Here is a 16,669-nt window from a genome sequence, read left to right on the forward strand (position 1 = left end):
CAACTCAAGCCTTGTGGGATTCCAGAGCGAGATTTCTGTTTCAGTGGCACAAACAAGCACTTTTGGTGATTAAAGTCTTTTCGAGCACCCTCAAAAAACACTGCAGTTCAGTTGAAACGACGAGTAATGGATTACTCACACCCCTCCCTAGTGTGTGTGTGCGCGTGTGCTAGGGCTGACCCCTATTAGTCGAATAGTCGACTAATCGATCGAAAGGAGCCGTAGTCGAGTGCCAACCTCTTAGTCGAATGCCAAAAAATATATATACCGGTAATAATTATTTTATTTTTAATTAAAAAAAATTAAGAATTATCATTCTTTCCAAAAGCAAAGAGGCCTAGAAGCGTGGCTAACGCTAATGGCGCGCATACCAGAGGCTAACTGCCTACGAAAACAGGCACAGAGGCACTGAAAGAGGATTTCACCCGTCTAATGAACACACTAGTCGGGGACAGCCCCAGTGTGTGTGTGTGTGTGTGTGTGCGTGCGTGCATCAGACCCACCTTGTTGAGGCAGGACACGATGTGGCTCAGGTCGATCCAGGGCGCCCCGGCCTCTGTGACCTGGTGGAACAGATGGTCCCGGAACAGCTTCAGCAGGTAGCGGTCGCCCGTCTCCGACCACGTGGGGTCCTTCTGGAACCTGCAGCACACACACATTTTAACTAGGGATGTCCCGATCACGTTTTTTTGCTCCCGATCCGATCCCGATCATGTGATTTTGAGTATCTACCGATACCGATCTTTCCCGATCCGATCAAAAAATATATATAAAAAAGTTAAAAAAAAAATTTAATTCAACAAACATGACCATGTTCACGTCTTAAACTCATACTGAGGCCGTAGTTTTGGTTTTAAATTGCATATCATCATTCATTTATTTATTGTCACACAGAGCAGAAGAATTTTGCCAAAACAAACCAATAGTATCCAGCTGCAGAAAATGTATTTGGGTCCGAGAGTGTGGCTGGTCTGCCGTTCTGCAGCTGGATACTATTGGTTTGTTTTGGCAAAATTATTCTGCTCTGTGTGACAATAAATAAATGAATGGTGATATGCAATTTAAAACCAAAACTAAGGCCTCAGTATGAGTTTAAGACGTGAACATGGTCATGTTTGTTGAATAAAAAAAAAACGGTTAACACTTTCATTGCAACAATTCACAGAAGGTTAACCCTTTCACTGCCACACAACAGCCCTTTCACTGCGGTCGTGTGATAGTATAAAGGGTTAACCTTCCGTTACAGTGCATTTACAGTGCAGGCTGTTCTTCCTGAGGAGACTCGGGTCCTTCAATGTTTGCAATAGACTGCTGCAGTCATTCTACCAGTCTGTAGTGGCCAGCGTCCTCTTCTATGCTGTGGCATGCTGGGGGGGGGGGGGCTACATCAACTCAAGGGACACCAACAAACTGAACAAGCTGGTGAGGAAGGCTAGCTCCGTGGTGGGAGTCGAGCTGGTCAGACTAGAGGTGGTGGCAGAGAGGAGGATGAGAAGGAAGCTGGCTGCTATCCTGGAGAACCCCTCCCACCCCCTCTACGAGGAGCTAGTCAAGATGAACAGCACGTTCAGTCACAGAGTTTTTATTTATTCCATTAATTTGTGCTAAGCTAATAAATGTTTGCAGCCGGATAGCTTTCTACTGAATGCACAGAGAGAACATTGGTATCCATCTTCTTGTCTCTGGAGAAGACGGTAAGCGCGTTTAAGATGCAAAAGTATAGGGACAGTCATTTCAAAATTGTTATGCAGAGATGATATTGGAGACAGTGGTTGAGTGTAGTGATGCACCGATGTGAAAATTGTGGGCGATACAGATAACCGATATTAATATTGCTGTTCTGGCCGATACCGATATTTATCGATGTCGATATCTCTGTATAGAAAACACTTTTTTATGATAATCAAATAAAGAGCTATTTTCCAAAACGCATTTTCTTTTTACTTTTGTAACTTATTTTCAGAAATTACTGTTATTTTGAAACTATTTAAGGCCAAAACATGTTTAAAAATAAAAAATGTATTATTATTATTTTTTAATATACCGGCCCTATCGTGCATCACTAGTTGAGTATATTCATTTATAGCACACACAAGTCTCATTAGGAGCTACTTACTCTGGCCTCTCGTTGATGGTGCCCAGTTTGGCCAACAGGCGAAAGAGACGGCCGTTCTGCACCTCCTGCAAACAAACAACCAAACAAAGACTGTCATTTCATCAGGTCACATTTCAACAGACATTAAATCTGCAATAATGACGTTCTGACCACTAGGGGGCGCTGCGAGTCATCACTATAAACAAACTCTAATTTCTCCTAAATGAAAGCCTCTTCATGTGTCGACATAAAAATGCCTTATCGACACAATCTTGATGTAACTAAATTATTTGCAGAAAGAAAAAGAAAAAGTGTTTTTAATGCATGGATTACTAGATTTCAACTACAATACATACAACTTTCTCTTTCCTGGTTGTTAAACAAGGTAGGTGAATACTTCACCTACAAACAATACTGTTCAGAGTCAGACAGTACAATATTGATGGAATTAAGAGATTCGCTGAAACTATTATTATACGTTTATAAAAAATAGTTGGAGCCAAGTTGCTGGCCGGGTTTTAGTCAGCAAAGAAAATAAATGATGGAATGACAACAGACGTTAGTGTGGGTTGTTTGCGTAGGACGCCATGACTCAACGAGATGTTCCACTGCCATGTGGTCATAAGAAGTTTTGAAAAATAGTTATTACAGCTTTAACCCTTTCACTACCACACGACAGACTGTTAACCCTCTGTAGTGTGGCAGTGAAAGAGTTAACCTTCTGTAGTGTGGTTGTGAAAGGGTTAACCCTGTGTCATGTGGCAGTGAAAGGGTTAACCTTCTGTATTGTCACAGTGAAAAAGGGTTAACCATTTGGTAGTGTGGTAGTGAAAGGGTAAACAAGTTAGCATTATGATTTGCTCAGATATGTTCCAAATAGTGCTTTCTCAGGCTGGATACCCACAGCTCCGCTTACTTAGCCACAAACTAATGCAAAGTCAATGGGGACAAGCTGTCCAAGCTGAACATAACCAACAGGAGCTTGACCCCATTGACTTTGTATTAGTTTGTGGATAAGTAGCCAGAGCTGTGGGTGTCCAGTATGAAGAACAGCATGGATTGTGCTGAGAAAGGACTCTACCGATCGACATCATTGGAAAGTAGGAAATAGGGTTAGGGTTCACCTCTTAAGCCCGATCAGCCCGGTACCAGATTTATTTCACGTCATAAATAGATCAATACAGTCCGTATTAAGTAATGTTGCGTTTCTTTTTTAAATGTAGCCAAGAGTAAAGACCCTAACCCCTATGTTTACCAATGATTTTAAGTGTTACTAGCAAAATATGAGCTTGTAAAAAGCTTGGCGCATTGCACCGGAAAACTGAGTTTTCGATTTAGACGCGAGAATAAGAAGCACTCATGAAATCATAGTAGTCCTAAGAAAGAGGAGACCCAGGGCTTTCGATGGACGTAGACATTTAATAAAACTATCAATTTTCACATAATTTTTCCGACGTGATTTTTGTGATTATATCTCACGGGTCGAACAAACCTGAACGTTATGGCCCTAAAATACAATGTTTTTGTGTACACTTGATCTCAAGAAGGTGCTGAATGAGCTCAGTGGCAATCTTTCACGTTCGGTCAATGTTAGCATGGTGTTATTAACACTTTCAGTGCCACAAGGGGGCGCACGACTTAGTGCTTGAATGCCACCATCGGCGCCAATGTTAACGTTAATATCGCCGAATCTATGTTTTAAATTATGGCTATGTGTCTAATCTGCCCGTCGCTTATCAAAGAATCATTTTCCAGTCAGTGTTGTCAAGGCAGATTGGGTTTTTATTGCTTCATTTCCGTTTGAGAGCATTTTGAAAAGCACCCGTTTTGAGGTGAAAAACAGCCCATTCTGTGATAATCGCCTTTTACTGGAATATTCCAGAACGTTGATATTTGTCGGCCTATTTATGAATAGTTTTCAAATAAACGCTAGATGATCAATAGTATACGTGCACGCACGCACGTTCGAGGCGCACGCTGATAATAGCTGCTTTCATTTCCTCGTCGATTTTACAGTGAAACCGCTGGAGCACATATCACAAAAAAGCTTATATCTTCATCGAAACGAGTCTGATTATCCTAACACTGATAACATAGATTCCTTACCTGACATCAGATGGTATCCAACTGGTATATTCCAATTCCTGATCACCATTCGAAAAAAATCGATAAGTGTATAGATCTAACGTGTATACAGTAGAACTCATGATCCGCGGGGCTCAGAGCCCCCTGAATGAACTCTGGTACTCCGGCTGCATGGGTGATAAGTGAAATGTGGACTGGAATATATATTTTTTTTCCCATCCATTTTCATTGAGTCCATTCCAAAAGGGTGATTTACCATCTGGGAGACATAGGGGGCGCTTTTTTCACATCTGATCGCCGGCGGCCCTTGGGTAGGCTAGGGTAGGCTCGCGTGATGCAATATGATTTCAGATCGCCAAAAAAAAAAAATAATAATAATTCTGAGAAATCTCGTGAGTGGCTTTCAACGTAACTATCGTAAACACGAGATTAGCCGTGAGTGGCTCTCAAAGTGTTAACTGTCAAAGATAAAAAAAAATATTTAAAAAATGTATATTCTCCTTTGGTTCATTACAATTTACTCAAGCATAGTAACAGACACAATATTCCTGACACTTGGAATACATTCCGTGAGGTCCATAGATGTCCCTAGATACCAGGAACATGCAAATGGACCTTGTAGAAGTGGAGCAATCTTCCATTTACTTGGGTATGTACTTTTAGGCACATTTTCTGAAAATATGGGTTTAGAGGTTAAAGGATTTGGGATGCACTACATATTGGGCCAATACCAGGCTATAACAGGGTAACTGTATCGGAGAATTAACCCCAACTAGTCCATTCACGTGGCCATTTGGTGTGAATGAGGTTTATTAAAGAAATTCGAATAAAAAAACAAAACATTTGAAATGAAATAATGCAGTTTTTTTAAGCACGAAACATTTGGGTGAAAAACATCAGGTGAATGAAGAGTGCTGACATTTGTCACACACACACACACACACACACACACACACACACACACACACACACACACACACACACACACACACACACACAGATAAAAGTAAATTAGTCAGAAGAACAGGAAACCTGTGCTCACCAGCAGAGATAGCATCATCACACCTCTGTTTATCGGAAACTAACCTACACGTTTGGGCAGAAATATTTGTCATGTGCATCATGTGCTTTTATTTTGATATTCCTTATTTCCACGTTGAAATTACGCAATACATGAAGTGTGGGGTCACCAAAATAATTCCAAGATCAAATGGGGTCGTGGTATAAAAAAGTTTGAGAACCCCCTGGATTAGAGGATCAAGAAAAGAGGGGGGAGCTTGAGAAAGTTAAATTCTAAGATATAATTCTGAGGAAGAACATCCAAAACAACTTACACCTGAGAGGGTTAACTTTACATTAGTTTATCTTACACCTGAAAGGGTTAACTTTACATTTGTTTAAGTTACACCAGAGGGGGTTAACTTTACATTAGTTTATCTTACACCTGAAATGGTTAACTTTACATTTGTTTAAGTTACACCAGAGGGGGTTCACTTTACATTAGTTTATCTCACACCTGAAATGGTTAACTTTACATTAGTTTAACTTACACCTGAAAGGGTTAACTTTACATTTGTTTAAGTTACACCAGAGGGGGTTCACTTTACATTAGTTTATCTCACACCTGAAATGGTTAACTTTACATTAGTTTAACTTACACCTGAAAGGGTTAACTTTACATTACTGTAACAATTAACAATTAATTACTGAGACAATTAAGAAAGTTCAGAGTATCAGGAAGATACTCCACTCCTATTCTGGGGCTGTAGTGAGCATTCTGACTGGGAACATCACTGCCTGGTTTGTAAACAGCACGGCCCAGGATAGGAAGGCCCTACAGAGAGTGGTGCACTTAGCAGAATGGACTACAGGTATTGCACTACCACCCGGCTGCAGGACTTATACAATAGGAGGTGCAAATCCAGAGCCTGTAGAATTATGAAAGACCCCCACCACCCCAACAACAGCCTGTTCAAGCTGCTGCTGCGGTCAGGCAAGCGCAGCATTGTTAAGCCACATCCATACCACATTTTAGCATTTAGGTTATTTCTTTAAAAAAGAAATTACCTCATAGTTTGCATTTTGTACTTTAGTGTCTCTGTATGTGCGCTCTTCTGTTTACCTTGGCCAGATCCTCCTCGATGACATCATTCCTCATCTGTGATGCGTCCAGCTGTGTGTAGAACCTGGCTCCTATCATGGGCATGATGTCATTGACGCTACGCAGACGAGACTGTTCAGTCAGCAAATACCTGCACGCACACACACACATACGGGTGCATACACACAAAACCGCACACACACACACACACACAAAGCATCAAGTCAGAATAGGGCTGGGTGGTAGGGATGCCCCGATCACGTTTTTTGCCACAGATACCGATCACCGATCGTCGTGAGCCATATCGGCCGATACCGATCCGATACCGATTGTTTTTGATTAAAAAGAAATTAAAAATTATTTTATATAATTTTTTTTTTTTTTTTTTTATAAAATATATATATTATATAATTAGACTTGTACTTGTATTATCTGCGAGACATCGCCACCACGCAACAAGTCAAAATGCTCACTATCTGCAAACAGCTCCACTGTCTGTGTGTACTCTAGTAGCCCAGCTCCAAAAAGGATTCTCCGGCGCTGCAGCGGGACCCCATTGGTAACGTTAAGTGCTTTGGTCATTTCACATTCAGCAAGCCCTCAGCTCGAATACGCATTAAATCAATGTTATAAGACATTGATATCAAGAGCTATCTGTAGCTACTGCTAGCCGGCTAGATGACGTTAAGACAGAACTTTAGTTCAATGGGACATTTCGTTTTGAACAGTAAACGAACGTCAGCTAACGCAAGCTAACTGAGGTATGAACATGAACTACTAGACTTTCTGGATAATTTGTTGATATCAGGAGCTATCGGTAGCTAGCCGGCTAAATACCGTTAGACAATGACTACTAAACGTGAATAGTTGACTGGGTAATTTTGTTTAAACAGTAACGATAGCTAGGTAGCTAACGTTAGCGCAGGTCGAATGCAGTGCACTACAGACTCGAGCAGAGGAGCCGCACCTCTTTGTTTACAAACTCTACACGGGGGCGGGCGGGGCTAGGGAGGAGGAGCAGCGGCAGTTTGCAGGTCGTGTGTGTCTGAGACAGACAGCGAGTGAGAGCTTCGCTTGATCGGTTTCCGCTATCGGCGAATATGACTAATTATCGGAATTCACAGATTGCATATTTATACTGAGTATCGGCCGATAACGATCGGTGGCCGATCGATCGGGGCATCCCTACTGGGTGGTATACCGTAGATTTACCGATACTGCTATTATGAATACCTTACTGGCCTAATTTTGCCCACATCAACTGAACCTACAATAACATGTTGACAGACAAATTACAAACTTGTTGACAGAGAATGTGGCGTTTCACTCATCGTTAACTGAGGTGAATGTGATGTGTTTGACCTACTCTACTACTGTACACAAATGAAGACATTGTCTTTTGAAAAGTAGTTACCAATGGTTACAGCCATGCTGGAAGAAAGAACTACACAAACATTCCATGCAAGGCCTCAATTGACCCATCACGACCTGCCCTCTTTTCTTGATCTTCCAATCAAAACTGTTGCTTCCTTCAGAGAAACCATATTGAAGCAATAGTTTTGATAGGAGGATCAAGAAAAGAGGTCACAGGCTGAAGCTGTGGCTAGTTGGACATAGCAGGTATGTATGCCTCGTCTCCACTAGCCAGGGTTTAGCCACGCTGTGGCCTGTCTGACACACAGTGAGCGTCTCCATTGTCTTTAGAACCTGGTCAAACCTGGCTGGACCCGGGGTGAGACCGCCACTTTTCACAACCTGGCTACAGCTGCTGGCTGGGACTGTTGTGTCATCATGGTTTAGCTCGTGTACCACAGTTGCTGGTGTGAATTCTGAACGGTTGGCTGGCAACCGGAGTTTACAAAAAACGCAATGGAGACACAAACCCAACCATACCATACCTGGCCATAGCTACTAGCCCCAGCCAGTGGAGACTAGGGCTGTCGCCGACTAAGGATTTGGATAGTCGACTATGATTGGCCGAAATGAGCCGATAGTCGACTGTTAGTCGGCTATGAATTTTATTTTATTTTTAATAAAGTATAAATCTTTTTTATTTTTTTCCCCATTCCATTTGGGCTGTGGGGGGTGCTTAATGTCTGAAGGAGTCGACTGAAGGCTTCTTGTGCTCTGCGAAAGCATGCAATTGGTCCACTGATGGATACATCTTGATATTTGTCTAGTCTAGTGTGTTCATTAGATGGGTGAAATCCTCTTTCAGTGCCTCTGTGCCTGTTTTCGTAGGCAGTTAGCCTCTGGTATGCGTGCCATTAGCGTTAGCCACGCTTCTAGGCCTCTTTTCTTTTGGAAAGAATGATACAATTAAAAAAATAAATTACATTCGACTAAGAGTTTGGCAGTCGACTACGGCTCCTTTCGATCGATTAGTCGACTATTTGACTAATAGAGGTCAGCCCTAGTGGAGACATGGCATTAGTGTTGAGGCCAGGCTGAACACAGCTAGTGGAGACATGGCACTAGTGTTGAGTGGTGTGTGAAGGCTCGTGCACGGCGTGCTGCTCACAGGATGAGGTTCTTGAGGTCTGATGAGTAGTTGATTGACACCAGCTCCATGGCCTTCTGAAGGTTCTCCCTCTGAATACCAGCCAGAGAGTTGCAGGCCAACGCCAGCACCACCTTGCCCAGGGATATTAGATCTGCTTGCTGTACACAACACACAAACACACACACACAATCAATTAAACAGAAAGTCTCATATCGTCAGTCGGATGAAAACCACTTATCTCCAAGGTACATTTTTCGAGAATTCACAAAAACAGCCTTGTTTTCCAGATTGACATCAGTGTATTTTGAAAGCCATACATTGTGTTTCATAGGTCGTAGGGTCATGAACCGCCTCGCATGATAGCGAACCATGTAAACATCGATTCCCAGTAAACATTTCAATTGTAATAATAAAAAGGACCAAAACCCGGGTTTTCATCCAACAGCGAGGATATACAGTAACAATATATAGGGCCATCTTCAACTATTGAAATTCTCCGTAGAGTAAAATTCGTAAGATTTTGTCGACTAGTCGAATAGTTGATTTAAATCTGTAAAATGTTGAAATTATGTCAAAATACAAATCTGTTGTTATTGTTAGCCGTGTGACCAATGGGTGCTGGGGAAAGTACCTGGTACTGTGGCATGAGGGCCAGGTGGTTGGGTTAGGGTAAAGTACCTGGTACTGTGGCATGAGGGCCAGGTGGTTGGGTTAGGGTAAAGTACCTGGTACTGTGGCATGAGGGCCAGGTGATTGGTCTGACTGTTGTCAAACGTTAGGATGTCAAACACCCCGACACAGTTCACCCGTAACCTGCAGAGAGAGAGAGCATCGTCAGAATGGTTTCAGAGAGAGAGAGAGAGAGCACAGTCAGAATGGTTTCAGAGAGAGAGAGAGCATCGTCAGAATGGTTTCAGAGAGAGAGAGAGCATCGTCAGAATGGTTTCAGAGAGAGAGAGAGCATCGTCAGAATGGTTTCAGAGAGAGAATCGTCAGAATGGTTTCAGAGAGAGAGAGAGAGAGCACAGTCAGAATGGTTTCAGAGAGAGAGAGAGAGAGCACAGTCAGAATGGTTTCAGAGAGAGAGAGAGAGAGAGAGAGAGAGAGAGAGCACAGTCAGAATGGTTTCAGAGAGAGAGAGAGAGAGAGAGCACAGTTAGAATGGTTTCAGAGAGAGAGAGAGAGAGCACAGTTAGAATGGTTTCAGAGAGAGAGAGAGAGAGAGCACAGTAAGAATGGTTTAACATTAACGCAGCGTGTACAGTAACCAGTAGGATATTAAGCAGAGAAGCATTTGCACACTCCCATATCGGTCATTAAAAGGTCAGAAATTAGGGTTTTAAAACTGTGCAAAGTAAAAAAAAATTAAATAAAAAGGAGCCTGGAGTACCTGGTCTTGCCAGTGATGAGGATCTTGCTGGGGTCCATGACCCGGCAGGCCAGGCCTGCGGTGTGGATGGTGCGGAGGGCCGAGCTCAGCTGGACGATGTAAGCCCAGATGAGGGACTCCGGGAGCAGGCCGGCGTGCTGCCGCGGCGGGGGGGGCTCGTGTTGCCCTGCAGAACCAAACACACACACACACCGTTAAAGATCCAGGACAACATATCTTTATTTAATTACATTTTTTCACTTTTTCTGTGTTTTGCTCCCATCCCAATTTAGTCGTTATGCCAATTCCCTTCCTGGTCGTTGCGCGCATTGCCCCTACTGTCGGCCTGGGGAGGGTGTAGAACTACCACATGCCTCCTCCGATACACGTGGAGTCGCCAGCCGCTTCTTTTCACCCGACAGCGAGGACTCTCACTGGGGGAAGGTAACGCGTGCGGAGGTTCACGCTATTTCCCCCAGATCCCCTCCCTGCTGAACAGGCGCCCCGACCGACCAGTAGGAACCGCAGTTCACAACGACCAGGACACATACCCCACCGACCGGCTTCTCACCCGCTAACACTGCCAATTGTGTTAGTAGGGACAACTGACCAAGCCGGAGGTACCGCTGACAGCTGGATTCGATCCCAGAGTCTCTGCGGTGGTAGGCGAGTGCATTGACAACATATATTTCTAATTCAGTCATGAATTACTTAAAAATAAGATATTCCTTGATTGATCCTCTTGGGGGGACATTCAGGCTTCATATAGCAGCACAGAGGAGGGGGGGGGGGGGTACAGGTATGGGCAGGGTAATAGAAAGACAATAAATAATATCCTGAATTTCCCCAAGGGGATCAATAAAGGAATATCTTAATATACCGTAATTCCTCTAATAGTAACCCCGGCTTGTATTTGTTTCAACTGTAGCGGGTACCAGGCTTGTATTAGGAGGAGGCATGTATAAGAGAGAGGCCTATATTTCTAATTTTCAAACGGATCATAATGAATAAATCAACATTTTGTGTCGGTTTGAACCCAGTAAAATGTACTGGGTTCATTTATTGAAACCAAGTACTGTATGAAATAGTAAACGGTGCAATTACAGGTGGTCACTGGTCATTTCAACATTTTCAAAGTGAAATCAAGTAACTTCACCTTAGCAGCTCAGTATGCAGCTCAGTATATTAGTAACCCGGCTTGTATTAGGAGGTCGGCTTATAATTGCTTAGCTCAAGAGCGCACCCGGCCATTAATAGAGACCCGGCTTGTAATTGAATACCGGTCACTATTAGAGGAATTACGGTAGGTAATATTTGTATATTTTAAATCTGAATATAAAATATGAATAAACGTAAACGGTATACAAAAAGGTGCAGATGAGTGTCTGTATACCCCATCAGTCATAGTAAACGTTAAGAGTCACACATTTCTAATCGTTCTGAAGTTCTGCAACCATTGGTTCTCCAGCTGCTGGCAGCCATCCAAGCCCCCGGTTGTGGAGCCTGATGGCCGCTGGTATGAAGGACTGGTCGAGGTGGTTATTATTGGTGTGTCGGGGGGGTATGAGTCTGTGGCTGAATGTGCTCCTCATCTTGGCTAGCTCCCCATAGAGGGGGTGGGACGGGGTTTTTCAGGATAGCGTTCAGCTTACTCATCTCTGACAACACCTCTAGTTTGACCAGCTCGACTCCCACTACGGAGCTAGCCTTCCTCACTACCTTGTTCAGTGTGTTGGTGTCTCTCGAGGTGATTATTGTGGGATGTTTTAGCTTTAGATGTATCATTTGTTTAGTTATAACTGTTTTAAGTCACCCTCTGTTAGGCTGAGGGAGCGTGGCCTTCTGTTCACTGAACAGTAAACACTATACATGCTTGATGACCACTGTTATGTACCATGTTAATCCTGTGTCCTGTGCTGCAGCTGACTGCTGCTAATTGGCTGATTGCTGCTAATTGGACACCTGCCTGGCAGTGCTCAAAGGCCCTTCCCCACACACACATGCAGTGTGACTGTTGCTAGAAGACATTGTTGAAACAGTGTCTCTCCCCCTTCCACCACTTTGATCGTTAGTTTGTGCTAGATACCGTCCAGCTAGATGTGACTGATGGGCAAATCAGAGTAACCAGATTGGAAAAACACGATTTTCATTGTAGCGAGTCTTTAAAGGTTATGCCAGGATCAGACTACACAGCATATGGTCACCGTGTCAGATTAGGTTATCCTAGCATCATAAAGTGTTGGCCGGGCGACTATGCGTTTCATCCCGACGGATCACATCATGCCGCTGTGGTAGATGAAACTCCCTCCCCCCCCCCCCCCCCCCCCTCTCTTTAATCTCTCTCACCCCATGGGCGGCGGGTGTATAAGGCTGGGGCAGGCTGTGCCTTCCCAGACCAGTCGACACATTATTTTTTATTTATTTATAAAAAAAAAAAAAAAAAAATCCTTTATTTTTTTTCCCCTGTGTACCTGTGTGTGTGGGGGGGGGGGCTGGGGTCCGTCAATGGATAGGTGTGGTGACACTTAACATTCCAGACGTCCTGAATACACTGTCTGAAGACTGCAGGCAGGAGCACTCATTCAAGGGTACTATGAATATGCTTGCACCTATACCAAAGCACCTCAAAGCCTTTGAGTCAAAGGCACACTAAGGAGAATAGGCTGGTTTTCAACACAGTTAAATTTTTCAGGAACACTGTCTTTTCATCTCAACCTGTTTTCTTATACAAACAAATTGTCAGATGCAGTCAGGTTCATTCTTATTTTACTAGGTCAGCCGATGATGGACAGATTATGTTACCACGTCCAAAATCAAATGCTTTAAAGAGGACTGTTGTTTATCGTGCCATCAATCATTGGAATAACTGCCCAATGAACAAAAGTAAATTGAATAGTAAAGTGTCTTTCAAATACCACCTGAGAATGCACTACTTAAATATGTGAGCAAAATATTCTGATTCTAATGATGTCTACAATGTTTTACTGTTTTTAGATTATCATTGTTAATTGTGATTGTCATATGTATCTCATGTTGTTATGTTTTGTGTTTTGTGTTGTCTTTCTGTGTGGACCCCAGGAAGACTATAGCTCTCTCTACACTTAACATTCCAGACGGCCCTGCAGGCACCCACCCCCACCCACCCCCACTTCAAAACATGGTTAAAAAATAACTTGTCAACAACATCCCTGCAGAACTCTAACACCATATGATTGCCTGTACCTAATATGTAGAATTATTGTTTGTTTGTACATTGTCTGTACATGTCTGATGTAAATATTTAGCATTTATATATAAATAATATATGGGCATACTGCAGAATTAGGCAGCCTGTGTGTGTCTAAACTTGAACTTGAAACTTGAAACTCTGTGTGTGTGTGGGGGGGGGGGGGGGGGGGTCGCCCCGACGGAGGTGTCAATGGGCAGTTGACATTCCAGACCGCATCCAGTCTGTACCAATCACATCGCACGCATCCGTTTGTATAAACATCTGAATTCGAATGCAGTCGCCAGTTGGTTCCAGGTCACAGCACACAGCAACGGCTGCACAAATGCAAGATGGATATACGTAATTTTTTCAAGACAAAGGAGCAAGAAGAAGATAACAGTAATTCAGAAGCTCTAGAAGATCGCATCCGTGAAGCCACAGCGAGCCCTGCCCCTGGGCATAACACCTTGACCCGATCACCTGAGGCTTCAGGTAATCCACCCCACACTGATTTGGGAGAAAAAAACACTGGCCCCTCTCAGCCAGTGAATGAATGAATGAATGAAAACTTTATTTAACAGATTGCAGAATGGGTACAATACAGTACGGCTCAATACATACAATTGTTAAGGGGATGCAGACCTGAGAAAGACGTTTGTCTTGTTTCCATCAGGGTCCCCCATTTTCAATTCATATAGACATATATGACATACATGACATACAGATAGTCAGTACTGCTACATCTATACATTTATGACATACCAGATTTGCAAATACAGTACTGTTTGTGATACAGAAGGAGTCAAGAAAAGGGAGTATATACATTTGACGTAGAAACTGTACATTGGAGGTTGGGTGGGGGGGGTTGGGTACATTGGGATATTGACAACCATACTGGGTAATTTACATTGGAGGTGGTTGGGGGGGGGGGGGGCGGGGGGCACACTGTATAAACAAGTAACACTGTACATTGAGGGGGGGGGGGAGGAGACACTGTACAAACAAACACAATTGTACATTGAACTATTGACAAAACCATACTAGGTAAATGACTGTACATTGGAGGGGGTTGGAATGATTGGGTTAGGATATTTACAGGGGCCAGTGTTGAATTGCAGTCTCCCGTAGGTGTCCCTTGAGAGAGGTTTTGAAAGTGGGTAGTGATCCACATTCCTTTACAGCTTTGGGTAGGGCGTTCCACATTGATGTGGCATAATTGCGAAACGTGTTTAGTCCCTTATTTGAGCCGAATCTGGGTTTGACATGATTTGTGGAGCTCCCTCTGGTGTTGTGATCGTGGTATTCACTGACCTTTGGGAAGTATTTTGACATGTACATGGGTACCTTGGTCGTGTAGTGTATCTTGTAGACCAGGCCCATTGCAAGTTGTTGTACTCTGTCGTCTACTCTAAGCCATCCTAGGTTGTCGAAGTGGGCAGGGGTGAGGTGGGTTCTAGGAGTAAGGTCAAGCAGTAGTCTGACCAGTTTGTTTTGAGATGTTTGTAATTTTGTTTTTAGCGCCTTTGAGGTGCTTTGGTACCATGAGGTGCAAGCATAGTCGTAGTACCCCTGAATGAGTGCTCCTGCCAGAGTCTTCAGGGTGTTCTTGTTTACCAGAGAGGAGATCCGGTACAAGAATCGAGTTCGTTGGTTGACTTTTTTTATTACATTGGATGCCATTTTGTCACAGGAGAGATTAGCCTCTAGGATGGACCCCAGGTAGGTAATTTCATCTTTCCTTGTGACAATATTGTCACCCACTGTAACTGAGAAGCCGTCGGTCTTGCTGAGTTTGTTATTTGAACCGAAGAGAATGGACTCTGTTTTGCCCATGTGTAATGATAGTTTGTTATCAGCGAGCCATATGCAGATTCTGCCTAGTTCCGAGCTGAGGGTTTTTTCAACCTGTAACTTGTTCTTGTCAGAGACCAGCAGGGCTGAGTCGTCCGCAAACAGGAACAAGTTGCAGTCACAAGCTGACGACATGTCATTTGCATAAATTAGGAACAGTAGCGGTCCTAGTATGCTTCCTTGTGGAACACCACAGCTCACTGTGAGGGGGGGGGATAGGGTACCGTTTACCTCCACCATCTGTTCCCTCCCCTCAAGGTAGGATTGCATCCAGCTCACTGACAGTCCTGCCAGAATATCCAAAAACATATTTTGGGAAACAGAAACGTTCCTTTTCATCGAACTTCTTTAACACTTTGGTTGCCTTGGGTTAAATTAATGATATACCATAGATTGCCAGCGCTATTTGTCTATGGAGAAAGTCCCCTTCTTTGCAGGGCTATAACTTTTTAAATTCTATTGCTACATTGCCATTATTAGGGCCCATTCAAAGTCCTATATGTATTGTTCATTGTGTAGCAACGTTACACTTTTTCATTCACATATTCATAGTAAAGTATGGTCTAATGTATAAGTATGTTTTCATCTCTTTCTGCAACTTTCTCCAGAACGTGATATATAGCCCCAAATGCATTATATTGATGATGAAATACAGTTTGATGGCAATCAGCGCGATATAAAAAATTCCAACTAGACGTACTTCTAGAAGTTACTACACGTCATCTGATGTTGACCGGATGGGCTAGGGGGCGTTTATAATTCCGTGGGCAGCGTTATACCAATCATCTAATGTGGGTCAAATGTTGATAAAAGCAGTTAGTATCGAAGATGGTAACGTTACACGCTGAAACTCACCCCAGTCTCCGCGCGCCGTTGGGCGATCATCGTCGAGTAGAAATTTTATCATTATGGGATATATTATTACCCGGTCCATCTCCAGCTTGTATAATGGTATATACGTCCAAATCATGTTGTTTATCGAGTTATTGGCAATCGATCGCTATGTAGAGTGACGAGCTAGAGTGCCGGAAGCTATACCGAGTGTCCGGAAGTAATAGGGCCGACCAGCAAAACCTCTACTGCGCTTCCTGTTAAGCAGTTGCGCCGATCGGCCACCAGATGGCGCTCGTGAACCGCCAGAGAGCTCAGTGGGTCCTGCTGATGGATCTCAGGCCAGCGGAGGGGGAATATGAATCCGATTCCAGATTTTTGAAATATTGATATAAGGACGCTGTACAGCGTCCCCCGGCAACTTTAGCATGGCCAGCAATGACGCTGTAAAGCGTTTTTAGGCAGTCAAAGTGTTAAAAGGTATAAGTTTCTAGAGTACAGCAAAGAAGAAGATGCTGTGTTCTGTTTCGCCTGCCGCCATTTCCAGTGCAACAGTGCCAATAACGATCCTGCTTTTGTGAATGGTGTTTGCGACTGGAAAAACATTTCATTCAAATTACAGAAAC

General features: G+C 43.4%; 1 protein-coding gene across 2 annotated transcripts in view; it reads right to left on the reverse strand.

Moving 5' to 3' along the window:
- The window catches only part of pan3 (poly(A) specific ribonuclease subunit PAN3), a 56,874-nt gene that overhangs the window by 3,682 nt on the left and 36,523 nt on the right, over positions 1-16,669 (reverse strand). For both annotated transcript variants that reach the window (XM_084326737.1, XM_084326736.1), the window contains exons 13-18: positions 10,175-10,340; positions 9,510-9,597; positions 8,803-8,942; positions 6,303-6,432; positions 2,117-2,181; positions 504-642 (exon numbers count right to left, since the gene is read on the reverse strand). In XM_084326737.1, coding sequence (XP_084182863.1) covers positions 504-642; positions 2,117-2,181; positions 6,303-6,432; positions 8,803-8,942; positions 9,510-9,597; positions 10,175-10,340 — 728 coding nt within the window. The remainder of the gene's footprint in view (positions 1-503; positions 643-2,116; positions 2,182-6,302; positions 6,433-8,802; positions 8,943-9,509; positions 9,598-10,174; positions 10,341-16,669) is intronic.

This window comes from Notolepis coatsorum (genome assembly GCF_963971535.1).
Source record: "Notolepis coatsorum genome assembly, chromosome: 12".
Lineage (NCBI taxonomy): Eukaryota > Metazoa > Chordata > Actinopteri > Aulopiformes > Paralepididae > Notolepis > Notolepis coatsorum.